The 20,470-nt window shown below is 41.7% G+C and overlaps 2 protein-coding genes across 7 annotated transcripts in view; one reads left to right on the top strand and one right to left on the bottom strand.

Moving 5' to 3' along the window:
- Positions 1–20,470, top strand: part of B3GAT2 (beta-1,3-glucuronyltransferase 2) — a 32,230-nt gene that overhangs the window by 945 nt on the left and 10,815 nt on the right. Inside the window, exons 2-4 of one of the 2 annotated variants that reach the window (XM_080388791.1) lie at positions 11,657–11,801; positions 18,443–18,591; positions 18,671–18,751. In XM_080388791.1, coding sequence (XP_080244917.1) covers positions 11,657–11,801; positions 18,443–18,591; positions 18,671–18,751 — 375 coding nt within the window. Of the gene's footprint in view, positions 1–11,656; positions 11,802–18,442; positions 18,592–18,670; positions 19,175–20,470 lie in introns of those variants that run through there. The other variant, XM_080388792.1, reaches the window with a different exon arrangement.
- SMAP1 (small ArfGAP 1) overlaps positions 19,255–20,470 on the bottom strand; it is a 95,899-nt gene continuing 94,683 nt past the window's right edge. For all 5 annotated transcript variants that reach the window (XM_080388777.1, XM_080388776.1, XM_080388775.1 and 2 more), the window contains one exon: positions 19,255–20,229. In XM_080388777.1, the coding sequence (XP_080244903.1) occupies positions 20,095–20,229 (135 nt within the window). In that variant the 3' untranslated portion in view covers positions 19,255–20,094. The remainder of the gene's footprint in view (positions 20,230–20,470) is intronic.

Below are 20,470 nucleotides of genomic sequence, written 5' to 3' on the forward strand. Positions count from 1 at the left end.
GGGCCGGGGGGCGCGCGCCGTTTCCCGCCTCGCCCCCCCCTCGCTGCCGGCCTCGTCCCGCCTCAGGCGCTCGCCGCTCCCGCCCCTGCTCGCCCCTCGGGTGCCCGCCGCCACCCGTCCCGCCTCGCCGAGCCCTGTCCCCGCTTTGCGGCGCGCCCGGTGCCCCTCGCCCACAGCCCGGGCGCGGGTGAGGCAAGCCTGCCCCCCGGCGAGGAGCCCTCGCCGCGCCCCGTCCCTCCCCGGGGTCCCCAGCCGTGCCCGGGTGTGACCACCCCTCTCTTGATGTTGAGTTTCTTGTTCCTCCCCTCCGCGGCACCCCCGCACCCCACCCCCAACTTTTTACCGCTGTTTTCTCGCTTTCCTGCTGAGCGAGGTAAGCTGAGGGCTTAGCGATCCCGCGTTTTTGTTAAAACCGGGATGAAAAGCGCGCTTTGATACTTGTTTTTTTCGGGCTGCGTCCCTCCCCGCAGGGCGAGCTCGCACCGAGAGAGCCGCTGTCCTTCGCCGTTTTTTCTTGGCGCGGATGAGTTAATCCGGAGCCGGCTCCTTCACGTGGAGTTGCCCAGTCCTTTTGAAGCCTTTCACTCTCAAAAGTAGCAAATCGTTTGTGTAATGACTAAACACCCTTTCAGGAGTCTCTTTTTGTGAAGGGACCTGGTTTTGTCTTTATTGCAGCCCCTTGCTGGAGGGCTTTGCTCCTTCTCGGTGGGAATTGGCAAGTGCTCGGGGGAGAGGGTGTCCAGCTTTCTTTCTGGGTGCCCCTTGGCAGGAAGGAGGGGTGTTTAGTAAGGGGACATAAAACAGCAGAAGAAAGATCATGTGCGTCTCCTGTGACAGCTGGAAGAGTAATCTTGGCAGTGAAATGAGGGAGGGAAACGGAAAAGTAGATTGGCAGCAGATAGGGAGGGTGCAGGACTTCAGGCTGCAGTCCACGTCTTCTGCTGGTGGATCGTGCTCTGTTCAGTGGTGTACACCCATGTTCTGCAGCCTGGAAGCATTGTGCTTCCTCACATGCTTCGCAGGCGGTAGGTTGAAATGAGCAAGATGCACGGAATGTGAAGCACGTGAAATTTCCTAAAGCAAGTTATTTTAGAAGTGGTTATGTTCTTTTCTGTTTAGATGCATAATGCTTCTCTTTCCGTGGGGCAGGTGGGCAGGTGCAGGGTCCCCATTCAGCAGGAATGCTCTGCTTCCTTTGCTCATTTGGCATTCAGCGTCGAAGCTGCTAATTCGAAGACCTTTGCCTGGAGGCTAAACCTTTGTTGTAATTGATTTTCTTAAAATCTCATGGCTGTGCTTAGCGCATTATAATGCAGAGTGATTCCACGTACCCATCTTTGATGTGATGGGAGTGTCCACCTCTGTTCAGGATATAAAACTAATTTCATTCAATCTTAGGGAGTCTGTAAATTGATACAGAAAATACACTTCACCACAATGAGTAGTGTGGGACAAAAGATATTTGGAGACAAATCTCTACTTTTTTCTTCCTCCTTTATCTTTTTTTTTATTCCCCTGAGTACCAACATTGAGGACAAGCTAAAGGAACAATTCTGACAGGCATATGACATGTGACCCACAGCTGCTGAAAAGAGGTTCAGTCAGGTTTATTCTTTTATTCTAATTGCTGTGACTGATGAAATGAAAGGGTACAAATTACCTCTGATCAGCTAGGAAATGCAGGAAAGCAAGGGGATAAACCTGTCTGAAGGGTTAACCTTGAAAACTGCAAGCACAACAGGCAGTGTGTTGCCTTGTGCTAACAAGAATGGTAACCTCCAGTATGCAGCTCCACAGTTTGAAGGCTTCTTTTTCACCAGGGTTCAGCTGCTGGGGAAGAGGTGTTTATTCTGAGCCTTGTGTTTGCAGGCAACCACACATGCATGAATGAGTTTTCCCTGTGAAATGTGGTGGTTGGAAGGCTCTGTTACAGGAGTGGAGAAGGAGCTTTTGCTTCAGTTACCACTGCACGTTCCCATGGCTGTTTTCTGGGCTCGCTAATGAGTTGTATGCAAGGTCTCTGGGATGCTGCTGGTAGTAACACAGGGAATGCCTTGTCAGCCTGGCAAAGATGATACAAGTCTTTTGGCAGGCTTTGCCACCGGGATGTGCCTTTACGATGAGTGGGAGGTTGTGTTTGGAGAGAGCCAGTAGTCTTATTTTCAGTCGAGGCACCGCTTGAGGGTTGTTTGTGGGTTTTTTTTGTTGTTAAAAAAACTCTGGTTTTATGGATTCTGCCTTGACAGCTCTGTAGTAAATCCTGATCTCTCCTTCAGGAATTGATTGATTTATGAGGGTAAACTGTGCTTGTCTTCTCCAAGCATGAAGAGAGCAGCTTCAGAACGTGTTGTGGGCAGATAAAATCTGGTAGTAACTCCTGTCATGAAAGCAGTGGTAACAACACCTGAGAGGGAGGGTGGTTTTTTTGGTTTGTTACCCTGCAAGGAACAATCCTCCAGATCTGCAGTCATGTAATGCCAGAGGAGGTCTGATAAACTGTAGTCTGGTCACTGGAGAGAGTAGTATAAATGTAGAGGGACAAGACTGGAGCTCTGAATTCTGGTCCTACCACCATCCTGTGCTGGCTAGGTGACCTTCCGTATGTCACAGGCTAACAGTAATGTCTGCTAGCATCTGCGGGCAAGCAGTTATGTGCATTTGCTGGCTTATGAAACAGTAGGTCTGTCTTCTTTGTAATGGCTTTCTTCTGAGTCAAAGTCTGTTTCAGTAACAGCAGTGAGGGCTTGAGGGGGTGGGAGCCAAGGCTAGTTAGGACCGTGAAATTGACATGAGAGCAGTGTTGGAGTTAGGGGTGCATTTTGCTCAGAAGTCGTAAAAGCATTACTACGGAGCAGAAGTTGTGCCAGGGAACTGCACATCAGTGAAGGATTATGTTTAAGGCCTTTGCTGTGGGTTTCCCCAGTGCCCTTACAGAAGATGGAGCCTTTTTAACAAAGCAGGATCAGCAAAGGCTTTACTGTGAGTGGAGGTGTATAAACCATAAGGGCATGATCAAAAAGGAGCATCCTTTGACATGAAACGCCATGGGATACTTCTGAGAGCTTTTGATGAGGAAATTCTAATCTCTGTCCAAAGTACTTCTGTCTGGTACTTACAGGAGTGAGTACCTTATATTTGATATGGAGTCTACACCTGGGCAAAATGTATTTCATGGAAATCAGGACACACACACCCACACCCACAAACCCCCTCAGGCTTACAGTAGTGTTTTGCTGGAAAATGTCACCATCTGTAGTAAACATGGAACCCCCTGGTGCTGTTTGTAATTGTCTTTTTTCGAAGACGTACAATGGCATGTGGGCGTATTGCTTAGTTTTGCCAGTCAAAAACTATGTCCTCAAAGTCAAACTGAGCAGGGTCTGGGCAGGTTTAGTTGTCATCAGGTGGAGAGCCTGGTTTGTCTTTCTGCTGCTACAGTGTATTCAGCACTGACTCAGCTAAGTATTTTGTTAGGAAAAGCTCCCCTTCCCTGGAAAGGCTTCAAAGGATGAATTTGTTCATTGATTGTGAAATTCTTTAGAGTACTGAGTGGGGCTGCAGCAGTGATGAAGAAATAAATCCAGGAACAGAGATGTGGCCTTAGGGTTATCCCCAACTCCTTCCGTTGGAGAGTATAGTGGTGGTCAGGTAAAAAAATCAGGCTTTTACTTAAATGCTGGTGGCTCTGGCAGATTGTGTTTTATCACTTATTATTTTGGGATCCAGACCTTGAGAATAATTTATACCATTTCTGCTCAGGTATGAACTGTTCACCTGGAGGTGTCCATCTGCATCTCTCCATCAAAAACAACAGTCCACTTTCTGAAAATATGTTTTTATCAGTTGCATGTCAGTCTGTGTTCATAACAAAGCCACTGAGAGGCCTGATATCCCACCTGCCATATGTGATACGCTCTACAGATGTTTCTACATGAATCGTCATAACTTCTATTTTTTACTATAGGCTGTTCTTTTTGGAGTGACTCTGTTATCATTTCTGTTGCGTTTGTGCTGCGTCTTATTCCTGAATGCAAGTTATTGTAATATTGTGACTGATGCCTAGCAACTGCTAATTTCATATTTTTTAAAATTCCAGAAAGAAAACGTTAGGTAAAGCTGGCATTCCACATTCATAGAGAGATTTTAAAAACAAGATTAGCCTAAGTACTGGAAACCAGACACATAGCTAAGTTTAGTTTCCCTTAACTCTTTGCATCATTCATGTGTTTCTGTGTCTCAGGCATGTTCTCTGTATTTTGTATTTTGTGTAGTTGGGCAAAAGCCACCACTTCCTTGGTCCATGTGTGGGTACGTATGCAGGTTGGAGGAGTTAGTGTCAGAGGACCACTCTGCTGTTGATTGTGCAGACTCCTCTGAAACCTTGGGTGAGGGATGAGGTGCTTATGGAGTACAAAGAACAGGAGTAAAGGTCCAGCATGTGTGAGAAAGTGAGCTTGCTGCATTCAGAAATGCATTGATTTTTAGAGATTCCTGTCTGGGTTATATCTGTCAATTTTGTATTTTGCTCAGACACCTAAACTGAGATGCATGTGAAATTAAAATGCTCATATCTAAAACTATGATCTCCCTCACTGCCAGCCCTAGCCCTTTAGTCACTGATGTCTTAAACTTCTGTAGCAAGATTTTGCCAGGGGCCTAGAGCATGCTGCTATGGCATATACCACTTACCTTGTCCCACGCTATAAGGCGTGATGGGAATACAGTCTTGCAGCATGGAGTTCAAAGTAAATTACACATTAATTGTCATTTCTAAGGGAAAAGCCCCAAACTTGTATTTAATAGCTTAGCAGTTAGCCCCGTTGCCCACTGAGTTGGGGACCAGAATTCAATTGGCTGTAGCTGTTGCCTGTGTAAGAACACCCTGACAATGATGGTAGAGCTCAGCCCTTTCTCCTGAAGTTGAGGTAGTCTTTACAGGTAACTCAAGATTCGTGGAGCCACAGAGAAGGTGAGAATATGATTGGTGAAGAGGACAGTCAGCTGGATTGCTCTTTGTAGAAGTAACTTAAACATCAAATTAAACAAAAATTGACTAATATTTTGAAGGTATGCTATTGTTGATGTCATGGTCTAAATTGCTCAGGTAGGATCATCCTCAAATCGACCAGATGGGAACAAAGATTCGTGAAGAACAGGGGGGAAACAGGAAACATTTTGTCTTGGCTAATGGACGTGACCTTCTTATTGAAGGTTAGGGCTGTCCAGCTGTGGTAATTTTCATAGTGGCACTGTAGAGCAGAGGGCATGTTGTACGAGAGATTTGGACTGAAAACATTTTCTTACGCCTCTGCCCTTCACTCCCCCAAAAAGTATGTGTGAAGGTAGTGGATATTCTAACAGCTCTTAACAGTTTATAGCCCCAAAAATAAATTTTTGTTATTAAAAATAGGTCAGAAATGCAGGCATTGCATGTCACACAGGTTCAGTTTTCCCATGATCATCTTTGTAAAACATTTTGAGAGCAACTCAAAAAAGACGTTACAGAAGAGGTGAATATTTACTGTTTATTCCAACTCTGACTAGGGAAGGGTAAATGCTCCTTAGATAACTTTTACATAACTGTCCTAATCTTTATACACTGTATTAACCTAATTTCTGTGTATTTTTTAATTGATATATTTATGCAAAAGATTGAAAAGTAGCATAAGTGAATCTGTTTATCTTTGAAAACATGAAGATCTCTTGGAGCTGGTTGGAAAAAATCAAATTTTTGTTATAGTCTTAAGAATAACATTCAGTATTCTAGACAGAATTATATATTAGCTGTCAGTCATTAGTTGTTTTCTTCATTAAAAAAAAAAGGATCTAAATATGAGTTAGCAGTGCATTAAATACCTTTCTAGTATATAAATGATTTAAGAACACGACATTTTAAATGCACACTGACATTCCCCTTGCATGTAGACATGTAATACCTCTGCTAAAGAGGCTGGATTAGAAAAGACTGGGGAAGGAACAATGAAGTAGCTTAAAAATGAGAGGAAACAGTGACAAAAAAAAGCTATTTGAAGCACATTGATCCAAGTGAGGGGCTCCGGGTTACAAAGTACCAAGCACTGTCTGTTTCTGTACTTTAACAGCAATGTTTTTCTTACCTGTGAAACTGATACTGTTACTATGAAATTAATTACACATGGTCAGCGGCTCTTCAGGAGTACAGTGAACACAAAACAGAAAGTAGGATGAGAAAAAGATGTAGTGAGTAGAAGGACCAAAAGGAAACATGAACAGCAAATGTTTTGGAAGTCTTCCCAGTACAGAGAAATTGGCTTCTAACTGCTTCAGTTAAATTTAGTACAGTTTTCTCCTGTAGGGAAGCAATATTGACATTTGTGCCCAAGGATGCTGGTATAATTTAGAAGCATTACTCATTGTATCTGATATGTAAAATGTTGCTTGAGAGAAGAGGGAATTAATCTGTCCTTCCCTCTGCAGTGTGGATTGGGTACGAATCAGCAGAGGAGGTTTAAAGCAGATGTTTGGAAAAAAAGCTTTCTAATGGTGGGGATGGTGAAGCACTAAATCACCTGTGAGGGTTGCAGAGTAGGCTAGATCAATGATTGGCAATTTTTTTTTTTATTTGTAGACCCTTTCTATAGGTTTTCCCATGGAGACATAGCCTTTAGAGTCAAGTTTACTGGCAATAAACTTACTTTTTAAAGTTACTATCCCCTAAGCGTCACAGTCCCTGAACCACAAAAACCACTGGCACAGATTTCCTGTGACTCAGTACCTCCTTTGAAGTAACGGTAAGTAGGGGCAGAAGCTCCGTTTAATGCCTGGGGAAACGGGCGTAGCATCACTGCAGCTGAGCTATCCCTCTGACTTGTAGTGCAGTCACGTAAGTGTTGTTGAAGCAGAATTTGGCTTCAACTGACCTGTGAGTAATGCAGGATGTCTGCGTGAGAACTGATACGGAACCTGGCTGTGCTTGTGCTTTAACACATAGCATTTTCCTCTGTGGAAAAGTTGTAGTGAAGGAGCTCTAGATCCCGTCTTTGGTGGTAATAAATCAGAATTTTGCATAGAAATCTGCTGGAGTCTTTGCTGGGATGGGGTGGTAGGGGGGGTGGGGGGAGGCAGGTGTGTGAGCCTGGATGATAACATGTAGCCTGACCAGTACGATCACAAATTACATAGGGGTTGAAATGAGAGAGAACAGGGGGTGGGGAAAAAAGCTTACTATGTGTGGCAGCCAGGTTTGCATTTGCTGAGAGCTTTGAATTCTGAATAGAAACGCATCAACATCATGCTGCAAAAACATAGGATGGTTGTTCTAGCCTGGAAGCCTTTTCACTGTACGAAGTATGGCCACGTTGCCTTCTGTCTGTCATTTGCCTTCATTCCCTTTGGGCTTTTATATTTTATTACTGGCTTGGTATCTTCTCTAGCCATCAGTCTGGCGCATTCCATTAAGCAGTTTTTCTTGATTGACTAATGAGATGCTATTTTTGGCAATGCTTTTATCACTGTCTATTATTGCTCAGCTACATTTTCTGCATTTTCACTTGTTATTCTTTAGTGGTTCCTCTATTGCTACTGTATTTACTGTTATATGCCTTACACTGGGGGTTCTTTGGTCAGTTGTTACTGCTCTCCTGTCATTTCCTTGCCCACTCTTTCCCAGTTGTGTCCTCCCTGCTTCATTTGGGTTTGTTCTACCATGTTACAGAATGCTTTCCTCATCTTCCCCTATCCAGCACATCACTTTCCTCCTATGCCCAAGACCCCCTTTCAAATAACCAAAAGTCAAAAGCATTTCCAGGAGGGCGATTCACCCTAACTTAAGATAGCTGCTGAAGCCAGGCAGGATGAATCACATCAGTAGGCTCCTACCTGTTCATTAACTATAGAAGTCTAGGATAGACCAGATGCCTAACTTATAAAGAGTTAAGTGTGATTAAGTTGAATACCATTTATGTAAGCTACAAGGACTTAAAAAAGCTGCATATTAAGACAGCATGTGCTACCACACATTAAAATGACAGATAGAAGAGTAATTTGGGAAGCTGTTTGTAAGTTACAGGATTTTGGCAGTTGTTTAACCCACAGTAATAAAGCTATTTAGAATGACCATGTGTTTGAATTGCCTTTTTGTGTCCCAGTGATTAGCAGCATCAAATTAAAGATGCAAGTTGGCCTTTTAATCCAAATAATAGCTTTCTCCCCATCATACATAAATACAGCCTTAACACATCAGTATGTTAACTGCGGTAATGCTATTCTCAGAAGATTAAAAGAAATATTCCTACTTTCATCTGCCTAGCATATCCTGAGGCTGTGAGGTGTTTCAGAATTAGCATAAATACTGGTCTAGATGTGCTCTTTCAGTTTTTATTTAAAGGTATTGCTGTATTCTTGACACCTGCTTATTTCATTTTCCAAAAATGTAACCTATGAGAATAAAGAAAGTAACCCAAGGACAAAATCAAGAGCTCTGCAGAGTGTTACTTCCTTCCTTCTGAAGTGTGGTAGCTTTACTGACTTAACTCATAGACACCGAGATGGACCCAAGACTGTTATAATTAAAACTTCTTGGGTCATTTCATGCTGGTTTCATGAGGTCAGTGAGATACTTTTTACTGACAAGTTTTTCCTACACACTGTGTATGGTAAAGTATTAATGTACATCAGTCTGGTTCTGCTAGCATAAATGAAGTGGCTACTATTGACCCAATTCAGAAGTCTCATGTGATCTGGCTCATTTTGCAGTACAGCTGTCCAAATGCTTACTGTGAGAAAAGGCAGGGTATGTATGTATGGGCTATGTCCTGGTTTCAGCTGGGATAGAGTTAATTTTCTTCTTAGTAGCTGGTGCAGTGCGTGTTTTGGATTTGGTGTGAGAGCCATGCTGACAGGATACTGACGTTTTCAGTTGTTACTGAGTGATGTTTGTACTAAGTCAAGGAATTTGCAGTTTCTCGGGCCCTGCCAGCGAGAGGGCTGGAGGGGCACAGGAAACTGGGAGGGGACACAGCCAGGACAGCTGACCCAAACTGGCCAAAGGGGTGTTCCATACCATATGACGTCATGCTGGGTATATATGAACTGGGGCAAGAAGGAAGCGGGGGAGACAGCCGGCATTATGGCGTTTGTCTTCCCGAGTAACCGCTACGTGTGCTGGAGCCCTGCCGTCCTGGGGCTGGCTGAACACCTGCCTGCCCGTGGGAAGTGGTGAATGAATTCCTTGTTTCGCTTTGCTTGAGTGCACAGCCTTTTCTTTACCTATTAAATTGTTCTTATCTCAACCCTCAAGTTTTACATTCCTTTCTCATTCTCCTCCCCATCCCTCTGGGTGAGGGTGGAGTGAACGAGCGGCTGCGTGGTGCTTGGTCACTGGCCAGGGTTAAACCACGACAGCTTACCATGCTTTAGCTATGCTCTTGTAGCTACAAGGTGCCTGCCCTCTCTTGCGGCGTTTTGTGTTTACCATGAGTACAGGTGGTTGGCACAGGGTAGCTAAAATGCTGCCTATCAGTACACTAGTAATTTTTTCAGGTATCCATACCCTCCAGAAGGTGTTAATGGCAGTGCAAAAAAGTTAGCGGGTGTCTGTGTTGGTCCTGCAGTTAATGCTGGTGTAGCACAGTTGGGTGCGTGTGGCTTGATCATGCCCTTGGAAACCTATTGGCAACTTGCCTGTGTAGACAAGCCCAACAGGATGATGTCCTGTGCCCATGTCTGATGTGTTTGGCTGTTGCTATAAATATAGTGTTATCAAAATTTGCAGAATGGATGTATCATTCAAACCAGAGCTAGATGATCTTCATTAGAAGGTTTGTCTGATTTCTGTATCCAAATTAATAATTGCAAACTCTGCATTTCCTGAACGGAGGAGTAGGAGAGATAGGAAAAATGATCTTAAGCAGGGAGAATGGTTACAGACAAACACATTTAAAATTAACCTGTGGAGAGATTCATGGGGGTCTTTCACTGGCAATTAAATAGTCAATGGTTTGGATAGGATCCTTGTGAGAAGTCCCCATATTGGCAATTGTGTATATACCCTGTTCTTATACAATACAGACTTCTGCTTCTGAGTGAGATGATCTGACTTGCTGCAGCAGTTATTAGCGTGGAAGTAAGATAATTTTGCTAAACAAATTTAAAGATACACAAAGAATTGGAGGGAAAGAAGTTGCATGCCTCTCTTCTGTGTGTACATATGTATTTGTGGATTTTAAAATACATATTTTATGCCTTCCCTATGTGAAAGTTACCCTAAGAATCTGCTAATGTTTCTAGCTTAGCAATGTGAACCAGAGTGATGTGACATCTTTGTTTTTTCCGGTGTATCTCCTGGGAGTCTAGATGATATGCATGATAAATCTTTCACCTTGGCAGAAAGAACATGTTTAATATTTAACCAAGGTTCTCTTTTACTGAAGTAAAGTCTATCAATAGGGGACTGCAGTTACAAATACATAAAACTGTGTGTGTTTTTGCTGAGAGGAGTGCTTGGGAGGAGAAAGGGATAATTTTCCCCTAAGGAACAGGCCTCAATTACAACAGAAGACAAGAGATTGTTTTAAAAATCTATCAAATTAAGCCCATGTTACACTGAAATAGTTTAATACTTGCTTAAATAGGACCATATTTAAGTACAGTAGTTAAAACAGTGGCTTCTGAATCAGCGTGGTAAACTGCGTGAGCTGCTGCATCTGTGCACTCATCTTCTCCAGTTCTCACACCAGACTGTCAGTGATTTTCCCATGGGGAGCAGGGCGTCAGGGTTCATGTCATGTTATCTCCTGTTTACTGAAGAAAATGGTCTACTAACCAGTGAACTGAATTCTCTGACTCCCAGTCATGCGTGCTTTTTGCTAAAGAAAGAGTAATATTTTAGTATCTATTGATTCCTCTAGGTGAGATGAGGACCACATTTCTAGAATTGTATTTAATTACATTTACACCATTGGGAAAAACACTTATTACTGATAGAAAAGTAGCAGAAGCACCCTGCCTGACTTGCTTTCTGTCCTTCTTGGAAACTTAGCAGAGCTTTGCAAGAGAAAAATGTAGAAGTTAAAAAGACTTAGTCCAAGCTTCATTTTTTGTGAGTCTTTAATGGATCTGAGCTGCATCAATTGTAAAAATGTAGTATGTTGCAGGTAGGGAAAGAGTTCTGTGTCACAATTTCCTATGCTCAGTGTATTTTTTACAAGTCTCAAACTAATTGTACTTGTCTTAATGAAGTCTGTATGTGTTAATCATTATTATAACATTCTCTTCTCGCTGGGCTTGTACAATACGTCAGCAATCTATATAAATAAGTCCAGTAGCTATAGTCTCACAGATAAAAAAGATCTACTACACCTTTGAAAGCCCAAAGAAACAAGAAAACAAATGCTGGGGTTTTTATGGCTTTTAAATGTTTTGGTATAAACAAGTAATATAAATAGGATATTTTCAGTAGAATTGAGGTGCCTATGGGCTAGAGAGCTGGAGAGTTCACGGAAAATGAGTGGGCACACACAGCTTTCAAATGCTTACTCTGTTGGTCCGAAATCTGTGAGCTAGAATTGCTTTTAAATACTTAGTCTTGATGATTAATGTGTAGGCTTTCCGCCAACACTTCCCCAAAAAGCCTGCTAGGAAAAGGTGCATGCAGTCACACCATGCCTGCCTCTTGCAGATGCGTACAACCCGCAAAGTATCAGTATGGCCCGTGGGACTGGTAGGAGGACGACGGTACGAGCGCCCAGTCGTGGAAAACGGCAAAGTTGTTGGCTGGTACACTGGCTGGAGAGCTGACAGGCCCTTTGCTATTGACATGGCAGGTAAGTACCAAGTCTCATGATACATGTCGTAGTAACTACTACATTTTTATGAGTGGGAAAGAAAGTGAGTTCTCAGTGTAAGCAGCTTTTAAAACTTCTGAAGTGCAGCTGCTGTGTGTAGCCTTTTGGCGCTAAATATCCTGGAAGTCTTAGCTTGCACATCACATCTAATTAAGTTGCTGCTTGGTGATATTTGAACTTACTTTCACTTGTTTTTAATTTTATGAGACAACTTGGCTTTTATGTTGTATAAATTGTCTGAAACAAGTTCATTGTAAATTAATTCATCCAGTTAATTTTTGCAAGGAGCCCCTGCCTTTCATTGTCGTCAGTCTACACCAGACAGTATAAATGCAGACCCTTCTTAGACCTCATGTTGTAAAATGCTACTTTATCATGAAATTATTTATTTTTATTGGTTATTTGGAATGATGGTGATAACTGTAGATGGATATAGTTTGAAACACTGGGCTTAGGGGAAGAATCATTGACAGCTGTAGCCTAGTGGATGAAGGTAGAAAAACTTCAAAATGGATCTAATCAATCTTCTGCTGTGAAGTTAGCACACCACGTAGCTCTGTCTTGCTGTCAGTCCATGCTTAGACAATCTTTTGTACATATTCACAACTGCTACAAGAATCACCGCTGTGCAGAAGTCTGATTTCTGATGTAGCAGCAGCTGGTTTCCCAGCAAATGATGTGATATTTGCACTTAAGCATCTCCTGTATTCAGGAAAGAGAGGGAAGGGAAAAGTTAAAATACAAGAGCAAGAATGGAGTAGAAATAGACAGCCGTTTTATTTTTTCTTAATTTTGTTGTTTGTTTGTTTTTTTTAAAAAAAACAACTTATGTTTTGGGAAAGGGAAAAGGACAGTGCTTTCCCATCTCAACAGAACATTTGTATATGGATTGAAATGTCTGATGAAAAATGTGTACAGTATTTACAGTACAATTGGTTAGAAAGAGTAAAGGAGAACTAATCATTGTTAACACCTCAAAGACAGAAACATCAACAGGTGAATTTTTCTGCAATGTAGAAGCATTTCAAGTTAATAGTATCACCTGGCGTGAAAATAAATATTTGAGTGTCCAGGTAGAGGCATTCCTCAGAGGAGAAGTGGATATGTCAATCCCCACACCCATGCAGCCTGTTGAGGACTGCAGCTGTGCATTTTAATAGTTTCTGCCTGTGGATTTATAGATACATGCTGATACCATGCTGCAGAAGTGGTTACTTGTGGGCATTATAGATGATAACATGGTTCATTAGCAGCAGACAAAAAGCCATTACACAACACTGGCCAAGGGAGTCTAACGTAGACACGAAGTTCTGAAGTTGTTTACACTTTGCAGTTGCTGGCTGCAAACTGGTGTGAGGGAAAAGCAGCTCCATTAGGAGCATTACCTGCTCATACTTTTACCAAACTGACAGAAGGGAGGGTTACAGAGGCGAATTGAGAGGATAGGAAGTTACTGCAGATCCACAGATGAGGAGTTATTACTTTGTGAGAGAACTTTTATTAGTCTTCAAAAAAATAACTGAAGAAATTAAATTACATTTTTAATTTCAGCAAGGATTGAAATGGATCCTGTGCAGGCTGGTAAAAAGTAATGTTAAGATTGCACTTTCGTTCCCCTCAGGAATATAACGGAAGGGCACAGACAAACAGAACAGAACCTGTAAATCTAGAAGTGCATAGGTGTCTCAGCAGGTGCAGTCTGTAGGATGTGTGGCAACACTCAGATTTCCACCCTTGCCCCCCTGACTCTCCAACATCCCCCTGGGGACTTGGAAGACTTGCTAACAAACCTAAGTAGTACGTCAGCGGCATTCCTCCATCTGCTAGCACTGAATATACAAGCAAATTGGATTATACCATATACCACATTTAAGGAAGATCAAGGATCTCTTTTGAAAAATATTACCATGAAATAAAAAAGGTGCATACATTAAACAGCTCAGCTGTCTACACCTGTTTATATAACTAATGTTCTGATTCCCAGGACAAAGGACTCTTTGGTTTACAGAACTACCTTTTCATATTTGATTTTCCTAAGAATTTCATCATGAGGCTGGGTGTGAAAAGAGCGACTGCTTGAAAGGTTTAGGACCACTAGTTTAACTTGTGGCTGTTCAGAGGAAGCACATCCTTTCTTTTAAGCACATAAACTTCTTATTCTAGACTTCAGAATACAGGGCCAAATTCAAATCTACTGTAAGTGGAGACAGGTCCTGCTGATTTCATTAGGGTCACCTCAAAGACCCTAGCTAGCCAGCTTCCCTAGATTCCCCTTTGAAATACACTCACTGACAACAATTGCATTAGATCAGTAACAATTGGTTACTACTTAAGAGAAGTTTGTCATTGATGCTGCTGTTCTTGAATGCTACATTGCATTCACAAAGCAGAGTAGCTGTTTCCTGTGTTGCTTCTTGTTTGGCAACCAACACACCATGTGAATTAGTTCATGTGTTTTTAAAGTTACACTTCAATTTTAACTGTAGGTGTGTTCCAGAGTTTCATGCAGCACTCCTTACCCTCAGGTAAGGAAAAAGCAAGAGAGAATTGGGTGCTGTAAGTGAAGTGTGACATTGATTCAGAGGTGGGCACTGTTGTTTATGATAGTCCTGATTTAAAATCTTCTATATTAAATAATGCTGTTAGTGGTTTGCTTTTGGCTTGTTCCCAGTGCCAGAGTTTTTGAGCACCCACGATCATGATTATCCTGTCAAGATTGTTCAAGGAGAATGGATGCATACATACAATGCTAACATAGGTTAGCATTCCAAGAGCTACTTCAGTCGTAGAGATTAATCCATGCCTGTGAATCACTGGGCAGGCAGATTTTGGACTTGTCCAGAGGTCATCCACTGCGCCCTAAGTCCCTCTGCTAGGGCCTGAGCAACCAGCTATTTTTTTTTAATTTTTATTTTTCTATAGTTATGAGATCTTTAGTACATCTATCTGATGTTTTTCTGAGAAAACAGCTAGTCTATTAATGACCCTGCCACCCCTCCATCAAAGGCTAACAAGTATTTTAAATGCCGAGTTCAAAATTGAGAGCCTCTTTCATGGTGAATTGACTGTCAGCAGATGCCTTTGTTCTGAACTACAGAAACTCCTGGTTGAGCATCTCTGCCTTATTGCAACCCAAACAGTGTGTCACAGGGAGCAGGTAACTTGTAAGAAGCAGACCCCAAGCCGTGGCATGTTCAACAAGCCAAAGGTAGTACCTTGAACTGTGTGGAAACCAGTAGATCTGTTTCAACATCAGCACTGACTATTAGCATTTATATACTGCAGAAATGATAAACGCTTTCAGTTTCTAGCTTGCCTTCTGCTACTATCCGATCTAGAGCATTCAGGAAGCAAGGGCATTAATTACAGCAACAAAATCTTTTGAGACTGGCTTCAGTCTAACTGGATGAAGAAAAATGGTTCTGCCTTTTAACAGAAGCCATTGATCTACCGCAAGTGAAGGTGTGAATTAACAGAAACAGCTTCCATAGAAATGAGCACAGATGTAGTCTTTGCCTTGCCTCCCTGGTATCTTGTCCTCTAACAAATTAATTCTTCTCTACATGTCTCTTCAGCCAATTAGATTGAATTTGCAGCCTTGCATTTAAATACAGAACACCTCTTTACATTCCAGCTATGAAATTGTCCTGTGGCACTTCACGTGAACTTAAGCCCGATATGACCTTGTAGGAGTAATGATCAAGTAAAAGAATTGTATGCATGTAGCACTGTTCAGTTACGCTATGCTGGAGACAGTAATCCCAGGTTAACCCCTGTTTGGGGGTAGCATTCAAAATAATAGTGTCTTTTCATCTATTGCCACAGGATCATTATCTACTGAGAAAAGTAACCTAGTGCCAGTCTGGTCAAAACCTCTTTTTTTGATCCCAAAATGATCCATCTGTGATAAAAAGTCAACTGAAAGTGTTCGCTAGAAAAATCAAGTCAAAATGTCATACATGTGAAATTAAAGCAGTTCTAAAGCACAGCTAGAGAGCCAGGAGACAAGTCTCCTTGAATTATTTCCTCTCTTCAGGTTCCTTTATTGGATTCTTTTAAGAAACAAAGACTTTATGACCACTGGTCAAGGAAACAAACCTCGGGCCACAGGCCAGTCAGTGCACAGTAGTCCACGTCCTTGCCATGTACAACACTCAGTTCAATAATTTTGACTTTTATTTGATGCCTGAAAACCTGGGGGATTTTTGATAGCACCCTAAAACAGTGGTTTGCAATAGCATGGTAGCAGGGGGCACGGCCCAGCTGAACACCTGTGTGTAGGAAAAGCCCACCCTCAGAACCGAATCCAGTTTTCTCAACAGGAGAGCAAGCTTTGCAACAAGAGAACCTAGGAGAAATTAACACATGGTTAAGTATAGGCTACAGGGCCTAGGGAGCCAAGCTGAGACGTGCAAAGATAACCAGCAGACAATCTGCGTGTCTCTTCTGCTTAGAATGCACTTCTCCACTCTAAAAACTAGGACAGTCATTAACTTTGGTGTTAATGACTGTTTATTAATGAAGTTAATTTATTAATAAGTAATTATGTTAATGAAGTTAATTACTTCATCTTCTCCTTTCTGGATGACCAGCTTAAATCTTTAAATCTTAAATCTTTTTTTGAAAGAAACAGCAGCTCCCCTTACAAAGCAAACTTTTTTTTTGTGTGTGCCCAAAATACCAACCACACTAAAGCACCACGACTTTATGGTCTGTTCTAATTGAGGGGGAAAAGCCCACCTTAAACAAAAATACTGAACTAAACTAGACCAGTTTGTTCATCAGCAATCAGCCTACAGTCACGTTTCACGGTGCAGAAAGCTGGCTGTATGCACTGCAGCGCTCTTGCTGACTGAGTTTAAGCTCTCAGCTTCAGCTCTTCACAAATGACTGTGCTTGGCTACAGACAGCACTGGTGCGGAGCCCACCTTGTGCTCCCTCACAGCCAGGCTACAAGTTGTAGGAAGCAAGAAAGCCCTGTAGTCTGCTGAAGAAAAAGCCCTAGGAAGAGAAGTCCAAACTGCTGTTCTTTTGCCTGGTGCTGCTTACCTAAAGCGAGCAGCTGCAGCAGAGAACAGCTGGATCCCAGCACTGCTGGTAGCAGGTGGCGCAGTCTGCAGAGCTTAACAGCACAGGGTGAGGACAGACTACAGCCAAAGTCCCGCACCTCCTGCAAGTCTTTTATTTGCTAGAGTACTCTGCAAGGTGTGCATAAGCCCTTCCTATCTAGGCACCTATTAGTCTTTATCTTAGGCAGGATATAACGTATAAACTTAAATGTGTTTTCTGCAACTGTGTCTGTCAGTTACATCCAGCCCATAGTCTTCATCTGCAGTGTCCAAATCTTTATTTAAAAAAAAAACCCAACACCCCAAAACAACCAACAGACTTCCATTTCTGGTGTCTTCCTGTGCTTTGCTACAAGCAAGAGCATGACAAAAGTGGTTTCAGTGTGCCTTTATTACATGCGACGTAATAATTACTTCCTTGTATTTTCCTTTTTAAAAGGCTCCTATAAAAGCCACAGGTATTTTCAAGGAAGATACAGTAGCAAGACAGTGCTGGTAAGAAAAGGAGACAGATTTATATTCTATTAGAGAAAGTTACGCTCATTATTAAATTGAGAAAATTGTAATATGGGCTTTAGAATTAAGTGTTCTTGCAGTTTTCCAGAGCAGATGTCAAAATTGTTACTACTTCTGTCATAAAGGGACAGCTGGAACCACTCTGAACTGCCAAAAAAAGGATTTCTTTGGTAGGCTTGGCCATTAGACATAAGGAGTTACAAATGCAATACTTCATAAGTTGAGTTTTGAGCCATACTTAAAGCAGCATACACTTGACTGAACATTGCTGAATGAAAGCTGGAGAGTTCTATAAATAATGGCTAATTGGAGATTCATGCGAGCTGCTTCAGAGAGGGCAAGTTTGTTCGAATTGGTGATGTGTCAGCTTGTAATCTCCCTTTGAGGGACCTGATGTATGTTATTAGAGGAACACTGCAAAGAGGCACGTGCGCTGATGAAGTCCTCTCAGTTGTGCTGTGCAACGCACAGATCAGCTGCAAACTGTCTTGCAGGCCACCGTTGATGAAAATTATTCACATGTCCACAACAATGACATGGTGTGCAAGGCAAAATGTTAATACGCCTCATCTTTCATCAACAGTAATGTTAAAAATCTCTAAAGATCACAGTTGTTATAAGTAACATTTTAACCTTTTTTTCCCTGACTCTCACCTTTAAATGTGGAAGTGTTTGTACAGTATAAATTTCATACATTTTACTTAAAATTTAGTCTTCTTTGTTAATTAGAAGCAGAAAGAAAGGATAGTCAGAGATCTTAGCAATACCTGACTCTTCAGGCAAAAAAAGCATGTTCTCTACATGATAGGAAATTGATTAAACATGTTGAAAACATGGTGCAATTAAAAAAATCTGATCGCACCTTCAGGGCAAAGCCAAACAATGTGGGGTGTACAAACCTACCAAATACTGTCTATCCACATAATCATATTTACACATTTATAAAAAGAACATGGGGGATTTCTAGTTTTAAGTATGAAATGTAAAGCCTAAACGTTTTTCTTGACCTTTTTTCCCCCCCCGCCTCTCTCCAAGGATTTGCTGTGAGTCTTCAAGTGATTCTGTCACATCCGAAGGCCGTATTCAAGCGTCGTGGTTCTCAACCAGGAATGCAAGAATCTGATTTTCTGAAACAGATAACAACAGTGGAGGAACTGGAGCCAAAAGCAAACAACTGCACAAAGGTACCGATTTCCACACTTACTAAAAAGCTTTGGTATCATCTCTGTAGATGACTGTACTAACACAAATGTTATTTTATAGGTTCTTGTATGGCACACACGAACAGAAAAAGTCAATCTAGCTAATGAGCCAAAATACCATCTGGACACAGTCAATATTGAGGTATGATGTGGAGACAGTTACACAGGAAGTAGAGTACGGTGGATGTGTCAGACGGTGTTCAAATCCAGCCAGTTAAAAGGGTCTAGATCTGCGTGAGACTTTTTAATAGTCCCCTGACGGACTTCTGTGGAAACAAAAGGAAGCTGTCAGATACTCTAATAAGCAAATCAAGTGGGTGTGCTTTGTTCTAACTTGTTTGCATGCATTTCTGAACTCGTCTTAATAAACTGACACTTACCTTTGTTTTAAGGCTGTTTCCACATAGTAAAAAGAATCAGAGAAACATGGCTGCAATGGAGTATTTTCAAAATCATAATTTATGTACATACTTTTTGTATTTATCCAGCTTAATGGTGTAATTACAAACTGATTTTAACTCACAAACTGTTGATTTAAATTGCATAAATGGATCCTTCAAATTGAGCATGTTTTCCTTCATTAGGCTTCTTGAAGAAAGAGTGGTCAAGCAGGCCATACAATAATGAAATAAAAACCCACAACCATTTATGGATTTATCCTTTTAATATAGGGAAATAACATTTTATCATTACGAGGCACCATAAAATGTAAACACAATCACTGTCATAAACCTGGATATCTCTGCGAGGAAAAATATATCTGTTCACACGGAGTTACCCTGTACACGCATTGTGCCGCTAGTTCTCTCTGTGTACGTGCCTTGGGAGCCAGATCAGATACTTTATCACAGGAAATTCAAATGGATCAAATGCTCATTTTTAAAATAATATAGCACTGATTTGTAGAACTACAGTAACATCCAGGTTTATCTTTCTTTCAATAACCATATTCCCTGTTATGCACACCATAATAACATCACAGTGAAATGTATGATGAAACAAAATTTGTTTGATACACTAGAAAACATTGCTCAGTGATACATTTACATTCTATTTATATATGATTAAACATTTGTTCATACAGTACCTTCTACAGGATTACTGGGTAATTTTGGGGGGGTCAGGGTTCATATTTTTGGATATTACTAACATGATAGCTACATCCCTTATATGCAAACATTTGATCTAGAATTTTGAGGGAAAAAAATCAGTATGTGGTTAAGCAGCTTCTTAAATACATGGTCTATGAAATCATACGCATTGTATGAAAATGCTGCCAATGATGTATAAATGTATTCTTGATCTGCTTTTCACTACATCAAATTCAAATCAATATAGACCACAACACGGTCAGTCAGTTATATTCTTAATCTGAACAGCTGGGGAAAAAGAAAAAGAATATGTACATGGAAGGAACAGCGAAAGTAAATGCATCTGAACAAGGAATGTTGGTGGCTGTTCTGGGTGAGACTTCTATTGCAACCATCATTTCCACAGTTGTGTGCTGAGAGTCTGACCAGAGGAGCTTCCAGTCCATCCTGCCACTGTGCTGGGGGGCTGGCCAAAGCCCATCACGTTGCTGGAGCTGCTGAGATTCATTCCAGCCATTTGCTGATTCATCTGTGAAGCACACACACAAGCCCAGTTAGCACTGGTGCTGAAACACAGCACACTGCTAGCCAGAACACAGTTGTACCTCCAACTAGCCACCCAGTTAAAGTATGTTTCCCTAAAATTAATATTCCTCATTAAATAAAAATATGGACTCAGTTTCTAAGCATTTTAAAAGATAGCGGCTTTTTGGGAACCATTCAGTCACCAGCTGACTGGCTGCAGCGCTTGGTGTATATGTCAAGTCTCT

The sequence above is a fragment of the Falco punctatus genome (genome assembly GCF_963210335.1).
Source record: "Falco punctatus genome assembly, chromosome: 5".
Classification (NCBI taxonomy): domain Eukaryota; kingdom Metazoa; phylum Chordata; class Aves; order Falconiformes; family Falconidae; genus Falco; species Falco punctatus.